The 27116-nt window shown below is 33.1% G+C and overlaps 2 protein-coding genes across 2 annotated transcripts; both read left to right on the forward strand.

Moving 5' to 3' along the window:
• The first annotated feature begins 4300 nt into the window (after positions 1–4300).
• On the forward strand, positions 4301–15649 carry LOC110809423 (uncharacterized). The gene is given in 9 exon segments (XM_022035250.2): positions 4301–4656; positions 7085–8360; positions 8452–8517; positions 13538–13560; positions 13563–13682; positions 13770–13988; positions 14315–14522; positions 14617–14812; positions 15235–15649. Coding segments are annotated over 4 exon segments (1293 nt in total). The 5' UTR covers positions 4301–4656; positions 7085–7203; the 3' UTR covers positions 13610–13682; positions 13770–13988; positions 14315–14522; positions 14617–14812; positions 15235–15649.
• On the forward strand, positions 13812–15349 carry LOC148266276 (pre-mRNA-splicing factor CLF1-like). Its single transcript, XM_088219067.1, has 4 exons — positions 13812–13988; positions 14315–14522; positions 14617–14812; positions 15235–15349. Exons 1-4 carry the CDS (start codon positions 13812–13814, stop codon positions 15347–15349), a joined length of 696 nt encoding a protein of 231 aa, XP_088075193.1.
• Positions 15650–27116: the final 11467 nt, after the last annotated feature.

The raw sequence follows: 27116 nt of genomic DNA on the forward strand, positions 1-27116 counted from the left end.
TCGAATACCAAGATGTGCAATTCAAATTTTATAGAATGGACATTCAGCTGGCTTATAGAACGTTTATGTTCTTTGCTCTCAATACATATTTCTAGTTAAAAAATCCCATCAACAACTTTTAGTCTTTACTTTATTTCCAATAAGCAGGTCACTATCCTAGGAAGTAGAAAAGAGAAAAAGAAAATGAAAAAAGAGATTAAAAAAGAAAATAAGTCAGTCAGGATTGGAACACTTGTTGGCATCCCATTAGCTACTTTGAGGAAAGGAAATAAAGGAGGAAAGAGGAGTTCTTCACATATTTTCTTCAAGCAACTTTGAGACAAAATATGTATTAATCTGTAACTTCAAATGTAATGGCCCCGGAATTTTAAAATGAAATATGTGTATTAAAAAGGTCAAATGCGGAAGCATAATAAAAATTTTGAATAACATTCCTTACACTAAAACAAAAAACGTGCTCAAAGTATAAAAGAACAAACTAACTAAAGAGAAACTCGAAAATAAAAGCTATAAATATAACTACGGAGTCTTCAAGCGTCCCCTTCGTCGTCTTCCTGCGGAACGGGCTCGGGAACAATGTCTTCATAATCTGAAATGATTAAATAAGGAATGAGCTACACCAGCCCAGTAAAGACATCACACTATCTCACTGTCACGGAGGTAAAGGTGGGTAGAAAACACAAAAAGACCAATGGAGCATAATTTACAACAAATTCTTTTATCAATAATAAAATCTTTTACTATCCACTTACCTCGGTGAAGTTCATAAAATAACATACGAAAGCAATAACATTATCATCATCATGAAATCATATGAACTGTATAACATAATACTTATCACGCGTTTTGCATTTCAATCATTACATAACATATTTTTCCTCATTTACCAGCCTACTAGTATCCATGGGGATCCATAGGGGTCCCGCTACCCGTGAACCCTTAACACTTGTAATCAGATTCCAGTGCCGTCCCCATACCCCGTCCGGTATAGGCACCAAAACTATAAACCTCAATACCCCGTCCGGTATGAGGGTGAAACGAGCCGTCCCCATACTCCATCCGGTATGGGCGCCAAAACACATAAGGTCTCCATATCCCGTCCAGTATGAGAGACTACAATCCCGGTAGGGTTCCCTACGGACCCGGTCCGTCCACCATCTCCCAGGATATCTAGTCAGGCTGACCACATTATATAATTATTAATTTACATAACATTTTATTCCCTTTTTTCCTCAGTCAGCATCATCAAATCACACACAAACAAGCAAACTAGTAATTTATGCCAAACAAGACAACATACAACATCGGGTTCTCAGTCATTCAATCCATAATCAATAAAACAGTGATATATGCACACGAAACTATGAAATGAAAACATTAGACCTCATACTGCATTTAAAACTGTAAAATAGGCCAAACAACAGCTGACCGACAAACAAACCAGATTCGGGCTCCATTAGCGACCTTAAACAATTTCACACATCTATTGATTCATGAAATACCGTTTTATCATTTATTGAACTTTAATACCGTGATAGGAAATAGGGTGAGGGGTCCTTACTTGTTTCGGGGTCTGAATACGGCTCTACAGTGCGCCTACAGGCTGTCTCTAATTTTTTCTGAATTTTTTTCGGGGAACTGAAACGCACTACTAGTACCTGCACGTGTCCTAAAAAATCCCAAATTAGACCCAGGGCCCCTTTTGGCCAATATCGCAATTCCGGCACGGCGGCTCCGCCTTGCTCCGGCGACGGTGCTGCCGCTTGCAGCGGCGATTCGCCTCAGGTTTGCCGTTTCCGGCCGAATTCGACCACACTTGCATCGGTCCCTGTGATAAAACAACCCTAGGGCCCTCGGGGGGCCAAAAAATTACGAAAAACCGAAGCTTACCGGCGGCGGTGCTCTCGGGTGCGGCGGCTCTCTGGCGAGGTTCGTGTTTTGGTGATTTGGCTCCAATCAACCTGTAGAGAAAAGAATAGTGATCACAGTGATATAAAAATTGTATCAAACGAAGGCCGGAAAGGGCCTCATCGGAGGCAAAAACCGAGGAGGGACGCGACGGCGCCGCTGGGTTTCGGCCGTGTTTTCCGGCCGTTTGGCCAGGAGTTTGGCTCCGATTCGGCCACAAGGGAACTTAGCATTGAAAAACGAGCCGGGAGTATGAAATTTACCTCGATCGGCGGTCGAAAAACTCCCCGGTGTGGCGGCGGGTGGCGGCGGCCGGCTCCTCCGGCGTCTGGTTCGTCTTCTCCGGCGAGGGCTGGCGGCTAGGGTTTTTGTGGTCAGGTGTGGGGGGTTTATTTATACCCTTTGCCTTTTAATCACAGCCGTCCATCTTGATTTAATCTGGACCGTTCAATCGCGATTTAATTTGGATTAAATCTGGGCCGTCCGTGCGCGTGGGAACGCATCTGGACCGTCCGATCGCGCGCCCGCGGATCGCCCACGTGGCCCGTTCCCGGGTCGGCGTGGCCTTGCCACGCGGCAGGTCCTGGTTGGCCAGGGCTGCTGACTGGGCCGCTCACGTGGCTGCTGACGTGGCGCTGATGTGGCACAACTTTTTTAAATTACGTTTTGACCCCCTGGTTTTCGATTTTTTTTTCAAAAATACCCCCAGAATCCAAAATTTCACCACTTTTTTCCAAAATCAATTTCAATTAAATCCAAATAATATTTCTACCCAATTTTATCGTTATTATCATTTTTATTTTTATTAAATTAAATTAAATAAATGAATTAAAATTCAATAATTACAAAATAGACTAAATAAAATAAATTAAAAATTAATAATAATAATAATAAAAATGATAAAATTAATTGGTGTTACATCAAAATTTTTTACATTTTAGTAGGATGATTAAGTATTCTCTTAGTGACTTTTAGGAACAAGAACAAATTAAAACGGTGTTTGGAGTTGAGAGAAAAGCTCCTGAAACTAGAAGGTATTCGCTACCAGAAAACAGCAGCATACACCGATTTGGAGGAATTTTTTGGGGCTATTTTAGACCAATTTTCGCGAGAAAAATTTTACAAGTTTGCTTGGCAATGAGGTAAGTATGTTGTCAAATTTTCATTTGCAAAGATTTTAATGCTTTAAGGGAGAAAACTAAGCCAAAAAATGAACACCAGTACGCTAAAATTTCTAGACATTAGTACTTAATTTTTGTATAAAAACTTCCTTAGATTATTTGATGTGATTTTGGATCTTTGACATGCTTAAATTTATGTATGTGCATGATGGTATGTTATGTGAAAATATGTAAGTTTTTGAGTTTAATTTGGATAGCGGTCAAAATAAAATAAATTAGAAAGAATTAAAATGCATAAGCATGAAATTATAAATTAGAAATTTTTAGAGGTAATTTTTAAGTATAAAAGAAAATTTTAGAAGATTCTTAGGATATTATTGAAAATAGAACAATGTATATGATAGGAACACACGGATAAAAAAAAATTTAATACCAAATCGTTTATTTTGTAAATAGATATTTAAATTATTTTCAAATAAAATTTTAAATCTGTAATTTTTTTAAAAAATAAAAATAAAAATAATATAATTAGAAATAAAGATTCAAGAATAAATTAGGATTAATTTAAATAAAATTTTATAATATAGTTAGCTCTAACCAAAAAATTTCTTTATAACTAAAAAATTATAAGATCTGAAAATTTATTTAAGGGAGACGGTTTTAAAAATATTATTTTAAAATTATTTTTTTATTAATTATTAATTCTATATTTTTTTAAATTTGATATGAAAATTTTTAAATTCTGCTTGAATAATAGTATATTAATGTATGATATGATTTTTTTATATTTTTATTTTTTTATTTATATTTTCGAACACAATATAATTTTTTCACAATTGTTGTATAGATCAAAAGTTATAATTTTTTTTTTAAATTATCGAATTAGCAATTTTGTGTTGTTTGAATGATTTTATTTTTATTTATATATTTACTATTTTTTATTATTTATATTTATACCCATTTATTTTTTTCTTTACCCGATGCTTCTTCTTCTTCTTCTTCTTAAAGGTTTGGATGATTATTTATTTTATTATGTATATACATATATATAATTAATATATATTTATTTAATTATATATATATTTTATTTTTTTATTTATTATTACATTCAATAAAAAAGAATAATACGTAATTTAATTAAATATATAATAATATCATTTATCAGTTTAAATAAAAATAATGATTATTATCATATATTAATATATAATTTTTTTTAAATATAATATAAATTTAACATTATCATCCCACTTATCATATAATACCATACCTTAATAAACCATATTGAAAGTCATCCAAACACCTCACAAGAAATCAGAGGCTTCCTCGACACAAAAGGCTCGAGGGTTTTCAAAAAGAAAACGGAAAGAAGGGGAAACTCCGGTGTCTTTGAAGGAAGGAGCGATGGAAACGGTCTAGTGGGAGAAAGGGTCACTCGAGCAAGGGAGGAGCATGGTAAGAGAAAGAAGAGAGAAGAAAGTAGCAGAAGAAAAACAGGAGAGAGGCCGAATAGCCTGGGTATAAGAAATTTTGAAAAAGAAAGGAGGGAGATCAGGAACAAGCGAGGTTAGGGAGTGCCTTTGCACGGGTTTAGCCATCTGGAAGCAACCACAAGAAGTGTTCGAGTGTGGTACAAATCTCTCTCTTTTCTTCTTCCTACTAGTTTAGTAAGTTGTATACGTTTTGAATGATGAGTGGAACAGGAATTTTTTATACCCGTGATTTATCAATATGAATGATACTGCTTGCTTCTGCTCTGTTGTGTGCTAATATAAGATGAATTTATCTGTTTGGATTACTTCCTATTAGAACGATGATTGGACCGCTGAATCAGTCTATTTTCTTTTGGTCTACACTCTGCTAAAATGAATGTTAAGAAATAAGTAAGCTTAAATGGTGTTTGGAGCGTTTTGGGTCTGTTCAACGATGTCTATGACTTATTTCCTACTATGCATAAATTCTTCCAAGATTTCGGTTATGGTAATGAATTTACTTTGTTCTACGTACTGATACATAATGGACAAAGTTCGAATATACTGTTTGCATATGTATGAAATGGTAGGGGGGTATGATGAAGCAAGGCATTTAGTATGCATATTTCAAGGGTAAATACTTTGTGCTCAATAGAGGGCAGCATGAAAGATTGAAAGGGTTTTGCAAAATCAATTTTTCCGTCATAGGGATTCTATCACTGTGAAGACTAGACTAGCCCTTGAGACCAATTACCCAACCAAAGACATTCCTTTCATTTGTTTTTCCAAGTTGCCACCTTTGCACCTCCAAAATTTCTCTTTTCATACTTGAATCATTGATGGGCAGCAACCCTCTTCTGATTCTGTAATCGAGCTTAGGATTCATTCCATCTTGGTAAATATCTAGTGATGTACCTAACCTCCCTGTATGTCTCAGTTTCTTACAATCCCTTTCATATTTTGGTTTTTTGGGTAATTTCCTTGTCTCTTTTTGGGAAAAGTAGGGACCATTCTGAAGTTGGTAACCTAAAGGCCCCAACATATTAGATACTAACTAGAGATCCTCCAATGAGTCAATAACCAGAATTGGGCTCCCATAGGTTCCCTTCTATCCGTCCTTCTTAGGTCTCCTCTCTAGGTGTCATAGTCATTACTCATGATTCGGGATGAAAATGATTGATAGGGAAAAGGCAGAAGGTCTCTAGTGTTTGTCTATAAAAGCTAATAGCAGTAAAAAAGGGGGATGTCCATGCTCTTACAGCCACTTCCATACCCGCCTACCACTGAGTTGCATCCTTTATGGCTTAAAAGACTGGCCATTTCATGCGCATTTCAATCCTCTGTTTAGACTAGCTTTAGGTCTCTGTTAATAATCCATTCTTGAAGGTTTTAATTCATGTTTGTCGCTCTTGGTTTCCCTTTTCTTTCTCTTTTCTTCTTAAAATGTTTTTGCCTTAGAAATTATAGCTAAAGGTGCTAGTTTAATAAAAAAAGCCCTCTGTCATTCCAATTATTGGCACTTTCCCTGATATTTGTGTTTGAACAAAATGGTTGTTTAGATTGAGTTTCTGTTCACCATATTAGAAGTTGTTCTGTTTTGTTGACTTACTATTGGCTGTTTATTGATTTGAGGAGCTCGCTAATGGAAGCCATGACTGTTTTAGAACATCCATTTTCTATGCATAGTTAGCTACTGTTTAAATTTCATTTTTGTGTAATGTGTCCATCTTTTCGTTTTATGGTTTCAAAATAAAGAGGTGGACTGTACTGGAAAGTGGCTTGGTGATCATGAATCAGTTTTGAGGTTTTGGAGAAGAACTTGTCTAGTTGATTTTATTAGGCATTGGGTTAGCCAATAAATAGCATTTTGGTTTCGAAGTTCAAGAATAGGAAAATGGGATCTATTGTGAATAAATTAAATTTCCTTACATGTTTATTTTCTGTCTTGGCTGCTGCCTGCTACTCTAGAAGTAAGGAGTTGATTCATGGTTAGTAAATGAAGAAAGTTATTGTGTGGGTGTTGGAAATGATTGACCTTTGGTGGGTTTAAGATGGGAAAAAAGACCAACTTTTCTCTTTTAATTTAGACACGTGTGCACGATATCTTGATATGATTCAAAGACCATGCCTTTTTTGGGATAATAGAAATATATGCTTTTAAAACTTTGGTGTGTTTCATTGGCTTCTTATTTGGAGATTTATTGTATGAGAAATTGGGCTGTTGTAAATTGATAAAAGATCACTTACTTGATAATTTTTGGAATTACGCATGAATAAAGTATGCATCTAATTATGAAATATTTTTTTGATAAATATTTTTTTTTGATAATTTGTCTTTACAATATTTTTTTTAAATTACAAAAGATTGATAAATGTCTCGTGACATTTAGATGGGTGAATAAAATATTTTTTTAAATACAAAAAATTAATTATTTGATAATTTTTGAAATATGCATGAATAAAATATGCATCTAATTATATTATTTTTGGTGGATTAAGTACGTTTATACAATACTTTTCTAGATATTTGGTAAAAATAAATCCTTATAAATCTTTGAACATTTACATGGGCATGCTCGTGGCTAGGCTATTTGGCTGCTGCAGAATCAGGTGTACTGGAATCAAATAGGGTTAAGGAATTCAATTCCTCACTGACCTGAGGAAGTTCGATCACCTTTCAGGGTTCTGAATATCAAGTATCTACCATGTCATCGGGGAAAGAGGCTGATCCCTCTCTCGGCTACTTGACTCGAAAAGACATTGAGGTTAAGTTGCCTCGTCCGACTCGGGTCAAGAACAAAACCCCAGCTCCTGTGCAAATCACAGCCGAGCAAATCCTTCGGGAGGCACGCGAGCGGCAGGAGGCAGAAATCCGTCCCCCCAAGCAGAAGATCACTGATTCCACCGAGCTTGCTGATTATAGGATCCGCAAGCGGAAAGAGTTTGAGGACCATATTCGTCGTGCGCGGTGGAGCACTAGCGTCTGGGTTAAGTACGCACAATGGGAGGAGTCCCAGAAGGATTTCAACCGTGCTCGCTCTGTCTGGGAACGAGCCTTGGAGGTGGACTACCGGAACCATACCCTCTGGTTGAAGTACGCGGAGGTGGAGATGAGGAACAAGTTCATAAACCACGCCAGGAACGTTTGGGACAGGGCAGTGACATTGCTTCCCAGGGTGGACCAGCTATGGTACAAGTACATACACATGGAGGAGATGCTAGGTAATGTAGCTGGTGCTAGGCAGATCTTTGAGCGGTGGATGAATTGGTCCCCAGACCAGCAAGGTTGGTTGTCGTACATCAAGTTTGAGCTTCGGTACAATGAGGTGGATCGTGCTAGAGGTATCTTTGAGCGGTTCATACAATGCCATCCCAAGGTTTCGGCGTGGATACGGTATGCTAAATTTGAGATGAAGAATGGAGAGGTGGCTCGGGCAAGGAGCGTGTATGAACATGCTGTGGAGAAGCTGGCAGAGGACGAGGAGGCGGAACAGTTGTTTGTGGCGTTTGCTGAGTTCGAGGAGAGGTGCAAAGAGGTAGAGAGGGCAAGGTGCATTTATAAGTTTGCTTTGGATCACATTCCCAAAGGGAGAGCAGAGGATTTGTATAAGAAGTTCATGACTTTTGAGAAGCAGTATGGGGATAAAGAGGGGATTGAGGATGCCATTGTGGGTAAGAGGAGGTTTCAGTATGAGGACGAGGTAAGGAAGAATCCTTTGAATTATGATTCTTGGTTTGATTATATTAGGTTGGAAGAAAGTGTGGGAAATAAGGAAAGGATTAGAGAAGTTTATGAGAGAGCCATTGCCAATGTACCACCTGCTGAGGAGAAGCGGTACTGGCAGAGATACATTTACTTGTGGTGAGTATTTTTTTCCCCCAAAATTTCTGTTTTGTGATTTGGATTAAGTTTGTTATTTGTCGCTGGCTTTTCACATTATTCTGCCATCCAGGATTAATTATGCGCTGTATGAAGAGCTTGATGCAGAAGATATGGAGCGCACCAGAGATGTTTATAGGTATGTTACTTAAACGGAGAACAACATGCATCATTGTGAACTCTTTCTTGTTCCAAAGCTTCTACTGTTGAGATGTTGCTTGTAGAACCGGTTGGTGACATAAGTTCTAAAGCATCTGTTTGTTTACTCTCCATTTGCACTTATTGGTAAAAAGTCTATTAAGCTAATAATTCAGAGGGGTTATTTTTCAACCAATCATGGATGTAATTAAGTGGAAAATGATTTATGTTGCTTGGATAAGGCAGTAATTGAAATAGGTAAGATATTTTATCTTGTGAAAGAGTCAAATTTAAGATTATTAATATAAAAAAGATAATAATAACCCCTAACTATCTGTCAGCATAATAAAAGAATTATGGTTATTTTTATTCCATCTGTTCTCTCTTGGCCTTTGATGCAGATGAGTGGAAATGGTTCCTCTTCATTTCCATTCTATTCCATTAAGGAATAGTATCTGAAACAAGAGTAAATATTCCGCTCTCGGTTTTCCATTCCGTTCCATCCTCTCCCCCTCTGCACTCATAAATATCCTGATATCATTTTGATTTTTGGTAGTGACCTATCAACTTGAATTCTTGGAATATAGTTATTGTGAGAGTGAATAGGGTTGAGTGCATGGTGAATGATATTTTCAAGACTGTCTTTGTTTTTCCTTGTGTATTGGAGCAACAGCCTTATTCTGTCAATTGCCATCTTCAGTTGTGATAGATTCCCTATTGATGGATCTAGTTATGGTCGATTTGCATAGAAATCCATAGATAAATTTGACTGTTTTTGGATTTTGTCTTTTTCTAAATTTGGATCTAATTTTAGAGATAGTTAAAAGAGAACCAAATGGTCTCTTGAGTACGTAGGTGCTTAACATTTTAGTAGGTTTCTTTCTTAGGTATTCTGAGATCAGACAAAAGGATTTATTACAATAGGGAGGATAGGGTCAGTTGCCGTTTTCCCAGAACATGGGAACTGCCCGATTGTTTAACCTTAACTTCCTAGACTTAGTCAACTGTAACAACTACCAAGACATTCAAATATTTCTGAATTATGATTGACTAACTTTATTTCAATTCATATTGCCACAACCAAAACACCTACAAAACAATGGGACACTTGGACCCTAAAACTGGGAGCGAATAATTCTGAACAACACACTCTTTCTTCCTTTTCTGATACACTTTAGCTATGGAATGTAATCTAACACTCCCCCTTAATGCATTTTTTATTACTCCAAGCCAAGCATATTTCTTAATATCTTGAACTTTGTTCTTGGTAATGCTTTGGTGAAGATATCTGCGAGCTCTTTCTCTGTCTTGCAATATTGCATGGGACAGTATCTAACCAAATGTATAGGAACACATATTTCTAGGCGGTTTTGCCGCCATACAAGACAAAACCAGCAGCCGACTGTGTCTGAGATGGATCTTCCCGCTTGCATTAAACTCATGGCGCTTCCCGTTTTTCTTTCTTTCGTTCGTTTTAAAAATGGGGGAAGGATTGCATTCAAGGATTTAGGCATTTAGGATCCTTAACATGGTTGTGTCATTTTCCCTAATTTATAGAAGTTAGATGGATGAACATTGAGTCAAGTTTTAAGAGTCTATGACCATGCTTCTGGTTTGTATTATGTTGTAAGAAAGTAGAAAGTTGATCAAGCACCTAAAATGTTTGTGCTATTAACTTAAAATTAGAAGTTGTTTTATTTTTTGGTAATTTAATATGAAAGCTTGGAAATATATGCCTGACATGTAAACAGTGTCTTTAATGAGTATTTTTATCAAAAGGAGGAGATGCCAAGAAGAGAGGATGGTTATGCATAACATGAGAATGATGATTTAGTTGATTATTAACAAGCAGACACCTCTCTTTTGTCTATAGTGAGACACGTCTTAGCGACACTTGAAGTGGAGAAAGATGATGGCATTGTACAATTATATCTTAAACTCTTGTTATTTGTGGGACGAAAGCTAAAAAGATGGTTATTAATAGTAGAAGTTCTGTGGGATGTAGTATCAACTACAACAGCCTAGCGTCTCTATCTTCCAACACAACCACATCTGTAGCTCTACTAAGTTACATCAACAGATAATACAACTATTTGGTCACTCAAAGAGTCAAAAGACTCTTTTTTTCTTTTATTGAGGTGCCCCATAGGATTCTATCTTATGTTATGTTGTTCCTATGAAAGTTATCCATGTCCATCTTTCTTGCCCTAGCTTTACAACTGGCATATAGATTATAGCATAAGGGAACAATACATTGCTATTATTATTTTGGAAAAGAGAGATTGTTCTACAACCTATGGGACATTTTTATTATTATTTTAAGGAGACATATGAATCAAATGGTAGGCCGAAGAATAGATAAACATCAATTTCTAGCAGTTATCCCCAAGGTAATTTGAAATTGTTTGTTTCAAAGTGTGGACATACTGTTATTTCAAAAACGGAAGTGTGGGCATACTGACATATGGGCTGCAGTGGCAAAGAACAATATATTGCATGTCAGGTTATATTAAAAGGAGATGCCAACAGAGGATGGCCACATGAGAATGACAGTTTAGTTGATAATTAAGAAGCAGACACCTCTCTTTGTCTTCTGTGAGACACATCTTATCAGCACTTGAAGTGGAGAAAGATGATTGTATCGTACATTTATATCTTGAAATCTTGTTATTTCTAGAACAAAAGCTAAAGAAACTTGTTATTAATAGTTAAGTTCTGTGAATGTGGTATCAACTTTAACAGTCAAGCATCTCAATCTTCCGACAGACACGTCTGTAGCTCTACAAGGTTAAATTAATAGATAATACAACTGTCCTGGTAAATTGAAGATGGCTTTTTCTATGCCCTTTTTAATGAGGTGCACATAGTGATTCTATCTTATGTGATGTTGTCCTTGTGAAGATTACCACGTATCCTCCTTGTTGCCCCTAGCTTTACAACTTAGAGATGCATCATAGCAGAAGGGGAAACTACATTATTATTATTATTATTTTGGAAAAGAGAGATTGTTCTACAACCTATGAATGCCATTATATAAGAAGTATCCAGAAAAAGCTGAGAACTATGATGGGAAAGAGATCCATAAATCTAATGTGTTGTTTTAGTAAAGAAAAAGAACAACTCTAGATTATGGCAAGATAGAAACTAAAAGGGATAAGCAGATAGATGGTACTCATTTTAAGAGGAAGCATGGTGTGTGTTAGTTGGTAGAAAGTTCCCGAGCTCTTGATTTTAGCAAGAAGTCTTATGCTCTCAGCTTGAAGGGATCGAGTTTTTTAACATGGGGAGATTGATGGTGCATAGCAACAACTATGTTGTTTAGGACTTCTATTTGTAGTTGACTATTTAGGATCTAAGTTATGTTTTCTTAAGTTAAATATGATTTATTTTCTTATTCTTAGTGGCAATTATATTTCTTTAGTAGTATTACTATTAGTGTTAGTATTTGTACTTCTGAGAATTCTTAGTCTAATTTAAATTTGGGAAAGACTACATAACAAGCACTCTGAATACCAATCTCGCTTTTAAGAAGAGGTCCAATTGTTCAATGAAGAGCTTACTGAGAATTTTCTCCATATTTCTAGTTGCATGATGCAATTAGACTCTCGAGTTTGATGATTCGGGATTCTTAGGTGTAATTTGTAGGAAACCTTGGGTGATGATTTCTTGAGTTAAGAATTATAGGCGAGTGATGTTGCTTCCCTCAAATCTAAGAATTTTATCTCTATCATTCCTCTTCTTATTCTTTGGGTCACGTGGAAAGAGAGAAATAGGAGAGTTTTTGACAATCCCTCTTCACTTTTCTTAGATTAGACATCGGTGGTTTCGAATTCTCTATATTTTGCTTTAAGGGGAACCTATTTCTGATGGTATTGATATTTTGGATCTCTTTGATCTTTTCTTTTGTTGGAGACTAAATTCTGTATGTCTTTTGTTTGGGTTCTTGATGCTCATAGTGGATCTTTTTTCTCTCAAAAAAATCTAGGTTACATCCCAAAATCCTTAAGAAGACTAATTAATCCTAATTTGTCATATATCATGAACTATTTGTGTTGGGTACATTTTAGTATGCAAATGCATCATCTTACACTAGTAGGAAATACATTTTGGTATGCAACTATCATCTTACACGAGTTAAGAAGCTCAGACACAAGAATGCATGTGATATGATATTTGACTTTACTTAATGTATATCTCCATTCTTTTTTTTTTTTTGGAATTTTGATGTTTAATTTGTAACACATATTTGGGTTAATTGGCCACTGTGGAAGATTCCTTATGCCACTTTTTAATGCAATGTCCGTACGCGGAAAGCAAATGTGATATGATATTCCACAGCTGGCTAGGGTTTCGAGAGGAAACTTAAGAAAAAGGAAAGATACATCCAACTCCTAATCACAAAAATTTGCAACAACTGATAGGGTTGTCACAGTGATAGAGCTGTTAGGCACTCAATTTTATGAAAGGAATTTACTAATTTTTGTTTGTTAGCAGTCTGTTTAATTAGATGACTCACCAATGTATATACAGGGTACTTACATAGCCTAGTATAACTTGAATCCCTTGAAATGGGAAATCAATAAAAAAACAAAATTTCTAACTGAACAAGAAATGGATACTAAACCAATAATATGCCTGTTCTTAATAGTTTATAGATAAGCTAAATATCCCAAATAACACATCAAGATTAACTTACATAAATATCCCATGATTGGATGTGTAAGATACTCTATGTTTCATGTAATTTTATGCCTCCATAAGGGAATAAGCTGCATTATAGTATTTTAAAAACTTTGGCAGTTGAAATACCTCTTTCTTAGTTCTGGGCTGTGGATATTTGTGGTGACTTAAACGTGTCTTCTTTTCCTAATATTAACCATTGCTACCACACTTTTCTTTAAAAAAATACGTTTTGTATTCTTTTCCTGATATTAATCATTGCTGCTATACTTTCCTTTAAAAAAATTTATTTTGTTACTGCCCAATGGGATTTTCTCATTCTCACTTTGAAATTTTTCCAGAGAGTGTCTTAAGCTGATTCCTCATGAGAAATTCTCATTTGCAAAAATATGGCTTTTAGCTGCACAATTTGAAATACGACAGTTAAACATCAAGGGTGCTCGTCAAATTTTGGGAACTGCCATTGGCAAGGCTCCTAAGGATAAGGTAACGTGTGATCGTGCTGCTTATTCAAATGTTTTCTTTTCGAGTTAAATTGATGCATTCTCACTATTGGGCTGGTTAAACAAACAGATATTTAAGAAGTATATAGAAATCGAGCTACAACTTGGTAATATGGATCGTTGTAGGAAACTCTATGAGAAATATCTGGAGTGGTCACCTGAAAATTGCTATGCTTGGAGCAAATATGCTGAGCTAGAGAGATCCCTCTGTGAAATGGAGCGAGCTAGAGCTATTTTTGAGCTCGCTATTGCCCAACCGGCCTTGGACATGCCAGAGTTGTTATGGAAGGTGTGTTGTGGGAACTTGTATCATACTTATTTCAGATTGAATGTTTCTCCAATGCATTTCATCCTGTGTCTCTGGATTTGAATTAATTTATAGTAGTAGGGTACTCTTTGAGTTGAAACCATCATTCCAAAAATCTATGGTTTATCCATCTTCTGCTGAGCGCTAGAGGTCTTGGAGTGTGTCCCTGTCTAGGTTATGTTTGCTACTCGAGTAATGCAATTCATATAACTGTAGAGATCATAAAGATCTTACATTTCTCTTTTTTTTTTTCAAACTTTATTTGATTATTTGATTTATTAATCCATAAATATGCTTACTTATTTCAGGCATACATTGATTTTGAAATAGCAGAAGGGGAATTTGGGAGGACGAAGGCTCTCTACGAGAGACTGTTGGATAGAACAAAGCATCTCAAAGTGTGGATCAGTTATGCAAAATTTGAGGCATCTGCGGTGGATTATGACAGCAGTAATTCAGGCCTAACAGAAGATGAGGTCCAAATACGAAAGAAGGAATGTATTGAGCATGCAAGAGGTGAGTTATTTGACGAATTTCATTCCTTCCTTTGCTTAATTTCATTGGATTTTTGTGCTTGTGATCAAATTCTTAATGTTTCCTCATTTTCCAGAGATTTTTGAAAGAGCCAACCAATATTTCAAGGACTCTGCATCTGAGTTGAAGGAAGAAAGAGCTATGCTTCTAGAAGAGTGGTTGAACATCGAGAGCAGTTTTGGCGAGCTTGGAGATGTTGGCATAGTCCAGTCCAAGTTGCCAAAGAAACTGAAAAAGAAGAGGCAGATTACTAGCGAAGATGGTTTATCTGGGTATGTAGCTAATAGCTTAAGATATATAGTCTATGATTATCTAATGTTTTTATTGTATTATTTTGTGGTGTTATTAAATATCTGTTTGTGTTGGCAAGACTTTGTTGGAGTTTGAAGAGTATTTAATTTAATAATAGGTAAAAGCTAAGCGATAACAATTGGGTTGGATCCATTCCTCCTCCCAACACACCCCCCTTCCCCAACCCCACCAAAAACCCAAATGGGTAGAAAAACTCTCTCCTCGAGCTGAGAGAAATCTCTGCCCTACAGGGCGGAGAGAATAACCGTATCATTAGGATCCCTTTGTTAACTATTATCACCGTGAATTTAGCGCTTTAAATCCTGAGATAGATACACCAGTGATTTTGACTAATTCACATGTTGCCTTTGGTTCATTCTAAAATTTGTGAACATTTTGATAGGTACGAGGAATACATCGACTATTTATTTCCTGAGGAATCTCAGGCTACAAATCTCAAGATTCTAGAAGCTGCATACAAATGGAAGAAGCAGAAAATTGCTACTGATGAAGAATAGCTGGATTCTGACTGTTCTGTTCCGTGTACTTCTCTCTAGAGTGATCAAAAGTCCAAGGATTTGTTACCTGGAATGCAAATATTTGGAACAGTGAAAATTTGCTTTAGGAACTGTTGAAAAAAAAAGTTAGCTTGGTAGTGACGAAAGAAGATTAAAGCTAAAAGCTTCTTCTGCTAGAGTTTGAAGAAATTTGTTTGTAAATTGAGATGGTAGATGATTCAAAAGGTCTGCCAAGATATTGATAACTTGTAATATTACTTTCTCTTGCGCCTGTCGTATCTAATATTACATTTTAAATAATCACTCTGTAATACTTATGTTGCATCATTCATACTACATATCTAATTATCTACATAATAATTTCGTATTTTAGGAATGTCCAAATATTTTTTTATATATTAAGTAATAAAAATTTTGAGTAACTAAGGACAAAATATTTTTGACGACTTCTTGTATTATTTAATCTTTTTTATTTAAATTCTTATACTAGTTTTTGGTCTATTATAATTTTATATTTATAAATTTTTACCAAATTAATCTTCGGCACTGATGGAAGCTGTTAATGGTTGGGCACGAGGTGATATATCAATCATGATATGAGAGGCTTAGGGGTTAACATTGAGAGTTGATTAGAGAAAAAATTAAAAATATATTATTAAAATAGACAACAAAAATGTAAAGAAAGTTATAGTATATTTCAACCTATTTATAAATATTTAACATTTATGATCAAAATATTCTATGAATTCATATACTATGTGATCTTTTCTATTTAAATTCTTACGATATTTTTTAATCTATTTTAATTATATATTTTTAAATTTTATTTATTCAACTATCAACATTAACAGTAATTTTAGAGTTATTAACGACTTAACACGTGATTAATGACGTACTAAAATTATGATATATTAACAATTGTGTGATGCATAATATGACAGAGTTGAGGATGAGTGTTAAGAGTTGAATCAATAATACAATGCCAAAATAGATTAATAAATAGTACATTTGTTTAAATGAAAAGCGTCAAATAGTATGGAGGCTTATAAGGTATTTTAGTTTTTTTTTTTCCTTTTTGTTAATTCAAATTGCATTACCAAAAAGAAAGAAAGAAAGAAATAATCAGGAAATAATAGACATATTTTTGTGCTGGGTTAACATATGCATTAGATTGTATAAGAAATTAAGACAAATTTTTAAATAAAAAATTATGTCAAAGTTTTTAGTTCTTTATGAATTCTAATTAAAGAAGTTTATTTGTCATAAAATATTCTTATTGCCTATAAATTTATATCTCGTTAAAATTTTTATGATTTCACTAATATATTAATAAATTAAGTCACGTGTTTTACTAAATCAAAGTAGATTTAAACACTTAGAAAATTATAAATTTTATATTCATGATAAAATTTGAGTTTATAAATTTTAAATAAATTAAAAGTTCTAAATGAAAATTAGATATACAATTCTTTATTTTATTCATTCTTATTTGTATTTCTTTTAGGAAAATTGTAAATAGAACACAACTAAAAAATAAGATTTTGAGTGATCTCTCTCTCTCTCTCTCTCACATACATCTTGATAACTAGTAACATGTTTTAATTTTTTTTAATAAATTGATATAATTTAAAACATGCTGGTTGAAATTTTTTGTATGAGTTTATTTAAAATTAAATATATACATACATAAGATAATTCTAACTATTTAATTTTTTAAATATTTATGAATATATCAAAATATTTTACAAGCTCCAGTACTATTTGACTTTTTTTTTCCATATAAGCTCATGTATATGTTTTTTTGATTTATTTTAATACTACTTTGAAATTTTCTATATGTATGAGATTATTTCTTTGATTTATTTTAGTTCGTTAATGAAATTTTTTATTTTTAAAATATGAATTGATGTAATTTTAAATATATTAGTTGAAATATTCTTATGTAAATTTATTTAAAATTAAATTTTTGTATGCACATAAAATAATTCTAACTACAAAAGTTAAGTCAAAACAATTATGAACCCTTATACTATTTGACTTTTTTCTATCTTTGCCCCTATACTAATTTTTTGTCCATCTTAACTTTGTACTTTAAAATTATTATCAATTTAACCCTCATGTTAACAATCGTTTGGGGGCATCAATGGCTAGACACGTGGCCAATGATATTTTAAATTCATGATACGTTAGTAATGACGTTACGCATGACTTAACATGATTGAGAGTAGTGCTCGGGGTTGAATTCGTAAAAATTTATAAGTAATATACTAAAATAAACCAAAAAACAATACATGAGCTTAAATAGAAAAAATTAAATAGTACATGGACTTACAAGTTATTTTGATCAGTTTATTAATATTTAACTTTTATAATTAGAATTATCATATATATATATACAAAATTTTAATTTTAAATAAAATTATACAAGAATATTTCAACCAATATTTTTTAATTATATTAATTTATTATTTTTTTTAAAAGTATTATATGTTACTGGTTAATTATATGTAAATTACACAAATAATTTATTAAGATGTATGAGAGAGAAAGAGAGGTAATTCATAATCTTATTTTTCGGTTGTGTTTCATTTACAACTTTCCTAAAAGAAATACAAATAAAGAATAAAAGAAACAAAAAATTATACGTCCGACTTCTATTCATAACTTATAACTTGTTTGAACATGAACTCACATCTTATTAAGATTATAGAGTTTATTATTTATTAAGTGTTTCAATATATGTTTGATTTAGTAAAACATATGATTTAACTCATTATTACTTAGTGGAGCTATAGTAATTCTAATGAAATATAAGATATATAGACAAAAAAAATATTCTTTGATAAATATACTTTTTTAGTTGGAATAGTTTAACAAGCTACAAAACTCGAAATAATATTTTTAATTAAATAATTGTCTTAATTTATTATGTTAGAAACTCATGAAATCATATAATTCATAAATTAATTCTGTAACTATTTTTCCAAAATTATTTTGTATAGTATCACATAAAATCACTTTAATACATAACAAACTGTATGTAAATTTTCACGGCACAAATATCTTTTGTAGAAAGCCAAAATTTTGAAGAAAAACTAACCAAAAAATATCTTCATCTTCTTCACAAAAGAACTTTTTGTTGAGAGAGAGTGTGTGTGTTTTTTTTTTCCTCTCTATATGTTATGTCCCTTCTTTTCTTCTGTTTTTTTTTTTATTTCTTATGGAATAGTGAGTAACTTTTCCTTTTCTTTTAGATGTGGTAACTAAGTATAATCTTTTTTATTTTTGAATTTTAAACTAGCAGTCACTATTAATACAACTGGGTGGGGTCCCATCATGGGTGACTCACCTAATTGAATTCAATATCTCTCACTCACACGTGATGGGACTACCTCTCTCTTTAATTCTACAAGACTCATACATAAATAGGTCGTGTAACCATGCATACTTCGAAAACACTTTAACTATATATCTGTTAGGAGTATATACCTTTTTGAATAGTGAAAGCTTGAAGTATGTAATTGTATGCTATACCGTAAATCACATATTGCATTTATATCTCTAACGATCTCATTTAACTAATAAATCAAGTACATTCATAATTATATTTTTTCATAGATAAACATAACTGGTCGACCAATGAATGTACATCAATAATACGATATATTTTTTAGATTGTGATTTTTCTCTTATCTTGATTCTGTCACCTTTTATTTAATTCGCTTTTCCAGAGATATTCCATTAAATTGAATCATTCATGATCCTCTTGTTATATCCTAAGATAGCGAGCCTTAACTAAAAAGCTTAAGAAAATAGATTAGTGCCATGAGAGTATTAGATGATATTATCTTAAAATTTCAGGGTCTCACACAATATTAAAGTTGAGATCTCACTTTTATTACCCTTTGGTCAAATTAGTTGCACATGTGGTATGAATCACATGTTATGGTATTCTCTCATTTTTCGTGGAGTGCATGTCTTTTATTTCTCATAAATACCGTACCTATTGTAGTTAAATATGCTCAATATCTAACTCGACTTCACTTACACACCTTTTTAACTCTTCAGAACTCTAATATGATAATAAGACAGATAAAGTGATAATTATTAAATTATTCACTTAGTGTCATAAACATAACAATTTTATTATGACTTAATTCTTCATCCTGATGAGTGGCGACAATTATTAATATTTAAGCTGGTTCTCAATTACTACCTAGATAATTAGCTTAAATTTGTCTCATCTTTGTTATACCAAATAACGAAGGTGGATTGCCAGTGTGAGAATGTCAATCTTATATATGTTTGACATGTTTTCTCTAAATGTATAGATGTATACAACATTTGTTCACATGTTTGTATATGTATGCTCTCCAATAAATATAAACAAGGTAATAAGAGGGAAAAAAATAAAGTCTTTCATTGGTAACATAACTAATGAACATGGTTGAAAAATATATAAAATGTAAGTACATTTAACACATACGTAAACCTAATGATTTAACATGCTTATAATATGCATCTCTTGGTATAGGCTTTGTAAATGGATCTGCTACTATATCATGCGTATATATGTACTTCATGTTTACTTCTTTTTGTACAACCATATCTTTCACGAAATTGTATGTAATATCTATATGTTTTATTTTTTCATGAAATTTGAAATTTTTGGTATATGCTATTGCTACTTGATTGCCACAGTTCACAATTACTAGTTTACTAGTAATACCATTGACTCCCAAATAATCCATAAGCATTTTTAACCAAACAGCTTCTTGCATTGTAGCTGAAAAAAACTACAAACTCAACTTTCATTGTGGAAAAGGTTATACATGATTGTTTCTTACTACTTTATGATATAGCACCACCGTTTAGTAAGAAAGCATATCCAGAGGTAGACTTTCTCTCATCTAAATCTCCTCCCTAATTAGTATCTGTATAACACTTCAAGTGTAAATTAACCTCTTAATAACACAATGAGTAATTAGTTGTGCCTTTGAGATAACGTAGGATTCTTTTCATTGCTTTTCAATACGCTTGACCAAGGTTGGATTGATATCTACTTACCATTACAACTGCATGACATATGTTAGGCCTTGTGCACATCGTAACATACATAAGGTTTCCAACTGAACTTGAATAAGGAACTTTGCTCATTTGTCCTTTTCTTGTGGTGTTTTAGGATACAATCTTTAGTTTAAAGCTTCACTTTTTATGATAAAGGTATCAATGAGTTTACAATCTTACATATAAAATCGTTCAAGTATCTTTTTAATGTACGACTCTTGTGAAAGAGATAAAAAATTCTTTGAACGATTTCTTGAAATCTTAACTCCAAGGATATATGCAGCCTCTCCCATATCTTTTATCTCAAGATAAGATGGCAATCAATCTTTATTTTTTTTACATACCCTTTATGATTTCAAGCTATAAATATGTCATCCACATAGAATGATAAAATAATAAATTTATTTTTTGGATCTTTAATTATATACACAATGGTTTTCTTCAATCATATTAAAGTTATGCGACATTATCGCATTATTAAATCAAATATATCATTGTCTTCAAGACTGCTTAACACCATATATTGACTTTAAAAGTTGACACACTTTGTGTTCTTAGCTGTTTTCGTGAAATTTACTGGTTGTTTCATGTAGATTTCTTTTTCTAATTCTCCATTGAGAAAAGAAGTCTTTACATCCATTTGATGTAATTCAAGATCCATGTATGTTACTATAGCTAGAATTAGTTGGATTGAGGTAAATCTAATAATAGGTAAAAAGGTTTCTTCATAATCTATTCTTTCTTGTTATGTATACCCCTTCGTGACTAGACGAGCTTTGTATTTTTCAATATTGCCATCAACTTTTTGCTTGATTTTGAGAACATATTTGTTCTCAATGACTTTGCGTCCTTTAGGTAAATAGACTAACTCCTAGATTTGGTTAGATTTCATGGACTCTATTTCTTCTTTTATTGCTTTTATCCATTTTTTCTTTGCAAGGTATTTAAGAGCCTCATTTATATTTCTTGGCTCTTCTTCATCTTCTGGAGTAACTGAGAATATTCCCCCTTCAATCTCAAAATAGGGACGAAGAATACTTTCCTATTTGTTTGACATAGTTAAGATTCTTTTAAGTTACTCCCACTGGAACCAACTTTCATACTTGGGCCCACTATTAATTGTGATTGGGTTTCAATTGAAACATATTATTGAATCTCATATCACTCCCACTCAAATATAGTGGGTCCGTTTGTATTTGTTGGATGAAAATATTTTGTTCTTGAGTTTCATATAGAAATAAGTCTTGACTTATCTCACCCATTTTAGAAAAATCATTCTCTAAGAATATGACATCTCATTATTTAAATATAGTTACATGACTATTTTCTTGTGTGCCTGTGAACACATATTCTTTTGATTATTCAGAATATCTTACAAAGATACTCTTCTTCCCTCTTGGACTTAATTTTCCATACTTGTGGGAAGATTCATTAAAACAGGCAGCACAACCCTAAGGTTTTACAAAACTTATGTTTGGTTTTCTGTTAGTCCATAACTCATATGGTATGGTGATAAGCGATTTTAATGGTACACGATTAAGAATATATGTGGCTGATAATAATGCATCAACCCGAAAGGTAATTGACAAATTAGCTTATGTCATCATATATCTAACCATTTTAAGCAAGATTCAATTTCTTATTTCTGCAACACCATTCTGTTGTGATGTTGCTGGAATAGTTAATTGATATTTTATTCCCATTTCATCACAAAACTCTCTGAACTTATGAGATAAATATTCTCGTTCTCTATTGGTCCTTAAAACTTTTATTTTATTGTCTAATTGATTCTCAACTAAATTTTTATATTTTTGAAAGCAACTGAAAGCTTCAGATTTACGAGATATCAAATAGATATAACTTAATCGAATATAATTGTCTATAAATAAGATAAAATAAATAGCACCATAAATTGCCCTCACATTCATTGGACCACATGTCATAATGAATTAGATTCAATGGAGTATTTGCTTTACGACTTTTTTAAATGGTTTTCTTGCTATTTTTCCAGCTAGGCAATGCTCACAAATAGACAATTCTACTTTTTCTATATTTCTTAGTAAGCCCTCTTTGGCTAATCTATTCATTCGTTGTTGACCAATATGGCCAAGTCTAGTATGCCAAACATTCACATCAATTCCAACACTATTAGAAGATGTAAATAAGGAAAAACTAATGTTATAAAAATTATAGTCAACATCCAAAACAATAAAACCATATAGAAAATAACCATCATCATAGTTTATTCCTAAATACAAGTTTACACCACTAGGTTTAAAGTTCAAACTGAAACCAAGTTTAATTAAAACCAACACAGAAATTAAATTCATGTGAATTTCTGGAGTAAATAGTACATCATGTTGGAATAAGGTTCGGCCTTCATGCATCACCAACTTGTATGTACCAATACCCTTTACCTCTATTTTTGAATTGTTTCCTAAATATATCCTTCGTGCTCCATGTGGAATGCGTTAGAATTCTATGAAGGCATTCATGTCCTTCGTTATATGGTCTATGGCTACTGAGTGTACAGTCCACAAACGATGAGATTTATCATAAAGATAGAACTAGAAACAAAAATTGCACTCACACGTACAAATAGGTCTTTCACCTTTTTGGGCTTATTACAATCGTGAGCAAAATGTCTCTTATTGCCACAGTTATAGCATTTCACTTTTGCTATATTTTTCTTCTTGAAAGTACATTTTATTTTCTCTTGTTAGTGAAACTTTCTTTTTTTGTTGACTTTGAAACTCCTTTTTCCCTTTTGTTGGGATCCACCATGGAACTTGTGTTTATGTCCCCCATCACTTTATGAGCTAGAACTGGTCATATAAACATTAGTACTTGACTTATTGGCCTCAATTCGATCATCTTCTAGGTCTAAGTGTCTCATGGAACCTTTAAGAGATCTAATACTTTCATTATCGGTTAGGTGGATCTTTAAATGTTCTAAACTTTGAGGCAATAAATGAATCACAGCTTGGATCTATTATTCATTAGTAAGAGTATGACCATCACTTTTTAGCTCACTTATCATGTTTGACATTTTTCTTAGATGTTTATTCATTGCATGATCAAGACATTTCTTATAAGTATCAAACTTGACAGTAAGTGATTGAACTTTTGTCAAGAACGTACCACCAAACCTTTGAGCTAAGGCAGACCACATGTCTTTAGCTAGGTCATACTTCCTAAACTCTTTCATGATGTTATTTTCCATACTGCTCAACAACGTAATGCGAACGAGATATTTTTTTTTCTTCCAAGTCTCAAAAGTTGTATGGTCTCTTTGATGTTGGGTCATGTTCCCTTCTTCAGGTTCATTCATGGATTCATTCAAAGTTTCAAGAGCCTCTTACTCTTTAAACACATTGAATTTTCATACTCCATATCTTATAATTGTTGCCATTTAATTTTTCTCCTTTATTGAGTTCAACAACAATGTTTTTTAATGCATATGTCATTTCTCTATACATATAGATATTGTGCACGTCCTTAACATATATTAATTATGCTAACAATAATCTCATATTAGACAGAATAAAAAGGACATTATGTTTCTAATAATCTAAAATTCTAATATTTGATAACTATTAGTGTAATTAATCATGTACGGTGCTACTTTTGGTTACTAAAACCTCTTAGTTTTAAGATAATTCACACATGCCATATAAAAGAAAAAAAATGTTATCATATATATACATAAATAAATATGAAAAATATGAATAACATTTCATTAATAAGAATAAAGTACATAATTTATAAGTAGTTCATAAAAATTAAAAATAATAATAATAACAATATAAAATACTTATCTTATTGTAACCTTATGTTTAAGAAAAGATTCTGTAAGCTTCTTTTTAAGGTTATTCTTAAGAAAATTATGCTTATTTTAGCTAAAGGGACACCAACAACCTTATGATATCCTTTTCATGTAGACACCACCTATTGAAGCACCGACTATCATTCTAGCACCCCAATTAACATATTCCTTAATAAATTAGTTAACTGTGGGTTTATATGCTTGTTTTTTGTCCCAACAAAGCTCAAGCAATCCTCGATAACTAGGAATATATAAAGTTCCCTTAACAGCATCATATTTTTCTTTGTCTTTTAAAATACTTCATTTCCACACAATTTTTTAAATATTTATATTAACATTAATAATATGGTTCACTAAAAGTTCAGTTTCAATTTGTCTACCAATCTCTTCCATATTTAAGTCTTGTATCATACGATTGATTTTCTCTCTTTGTTGAGTAGTACTAATTGCCATAGAAGTTCTTACCATTATCACCATTAATTTTTTGTAATACATACAGAAAATAAAGAATATATTAATATGCTATATTTATAAGTTAATTAACTAATAATTGATTCATATAAAATCGCTATTATAATAAATTAATCAACTAATAATTAATTTATTCAAATATGATACAATTAAATGACTAATAATTAATGTATTTATAGTGACAATTATAATAAATTAATTAACTAATAATTAATTTATTAATATATGATAAATTAATTAACAAAAAAATAATAATTTATATGAAAGGACTTGTTTTATTATGTGTTCATAGATCTTTTATCAAATTACATATACTATCTCACTCAAAATGGGTTTACCGGATTTGTCGTCGGGCACAGGTTCGATTCTTGTCACTCACTGTAATTTTACTCTCGATTTTGTTTTTTTTTTTGTTTATTTTGCTTTACTTTGAATACTTACCTAAAATTTGTTTAGTTCAGTCGAGTCTTACTTTGGATATATCTCTCTAATTTTTTATTATTTGAAATAAAAAAATAAAATATTATAAAAAGACTAAATGTAATGGCCCCGAAATTTTAAATGTAAATGTATATATAAGAAAAATTCTAAGTGCGGAAGCGGAATAAAAATTTTTGATTAATATCTCTTATACAATAATCCAAACGTACTAAATGTATGAAAGAATAAACTAAATAAAGTAAATACTAGAGATGAATGTTATAAATAAAATTATGAAATCTTTAGATATATACTCGCCGTCTTTTTACGGGACGGGCTCGGGAACCATATCTTCCTGATCTGAAATGGTTAAGTAAGGAATGAGCTACACTAGCCCAGTAAAGACATCATACTATCTCACTGTCACAGAAGTAAAGGTTGGTAGAAAATAAAAACGACCAATGGAGCATAATTTATAACAAACAAATTTATCAATAATAAAAAGTTTTACTGTCTACTTATTTCGGTGAGATTCATGAAAATAACTTATGAGAAACAATAACATCATAAACATCATAAGATCATGCATACTCTGTAACATAACACATATTATACTTTTGTATTTCAATTATTAGGCAACAAATTTCCCAGGATATCTAGTCACGCTGTCGACATTATCCATTTATCAATTCTTATACCTTTTTCTATTCTTCTTAATCTCAATTATCTAATCAAACATAAACACGTAAACTAGTAATGGATACCAAACATGACAACACAACATCGGGTTCACAATAATTCAAATCATAATAAATGAAACCGTGATTCATACAGATGAAACCATAGAATAAACACATCAAGCACCATACTGCATTCAAAGTTGTAAAATAAATCAAACAACACCTGACCGAGAAATATATCAGATTCGGGCTCCATTAGATACCTTAATTAATTATACATATCTATTAATTCAAAACATACCATTTTATCATTTATTAAGCTTTAATGCCGTAATAGGAAATATGGTAAGAGATCCTTACTTATTTCGGAGTCTGAAATCAGGTTCTCACTGCGCCTACGGGTAGTCCCTAGATTCCCTGAATCTTTTTTTTTGAAAACTGAAACACACTTCTGGAACCTGCACATGTCCCCAAAATACCCCAAATCAGACCCAGGGCCTTTTTGGTCAATTTTAGAATTTCGGCACGGCGGCTTCGTCGTGCTCCTGCGACCGCATCGCCGCCCACGGCGACGATCTGTATTGGGTTGGCCGTTTCCGACTGATTTCGGCCAAACTTGCATTAGTTCCTGTGATAAAACACCCCTAGGGACCTCGGTGGACCAAAAAATTACAGAAAACCGAGACTTACCGGCGGTGGGGCTCTTGGGTGCGGAGGCTCTTCCGGCGCGAGTTGCGATTTGGTGTTTTGCTCCGGTCAATCTGTAAAAAAAAGGACGGTAATCACGGTGGTATGAAAATTACATCGAACGGGAATCGAAAAAGACCTCATCGAAGGCAAAAACCGAAGAAACCCACGGCGGCGCCGCTGGACTTCGCCGGTGTTTTTCGGCCAATTGGCCAGTGGTTTGGCTCCAATTTGGCCACAGGGAGGTTCAACATCGAAAAACGAGCCAAGAGGAGAAATTTTACCTCTTTTGGCGGCCGGATAATCCTTTGGTGTGGCGGCGGGTGGTGGCGGCCGGTTCCTCTGGTGGCTGGGTCGTCTTCTCCAGCGAGGGTTCTGGCGATTAGGGTTTGGGGTTAGGTGTGGATGCGATTATTTATAACATTCCCTTTCGAATCTGAGCCGTCCATCACGATTTAATATGGACCATCCGATCACGATTAAATTGAAAATAAATCTGGGCTGTCCATCGCAATGCAATCTGGACCGTCCGTCCGTGATCAAATCTGGGCCGTCCGCACGTGTGAGATTGGGCCGTCCGCACGCACTCTTGATCTGGGCCGTCCGTGCACGAGGG

This window comes from Carica papaya, chromosome 4, assembly GCF_054855325.1.
Source record: "Carica papaya isolate Zhongbai chromosome 4, ASM5485532v1, whole genome shotgun sequence".
Classification (NCBI taxonomy): Eukaryota; Viridiplantae; Streptophyta; class Magnoliopsida; order Brassicales; family Caricaceae; genus Carica; species Carica papaya.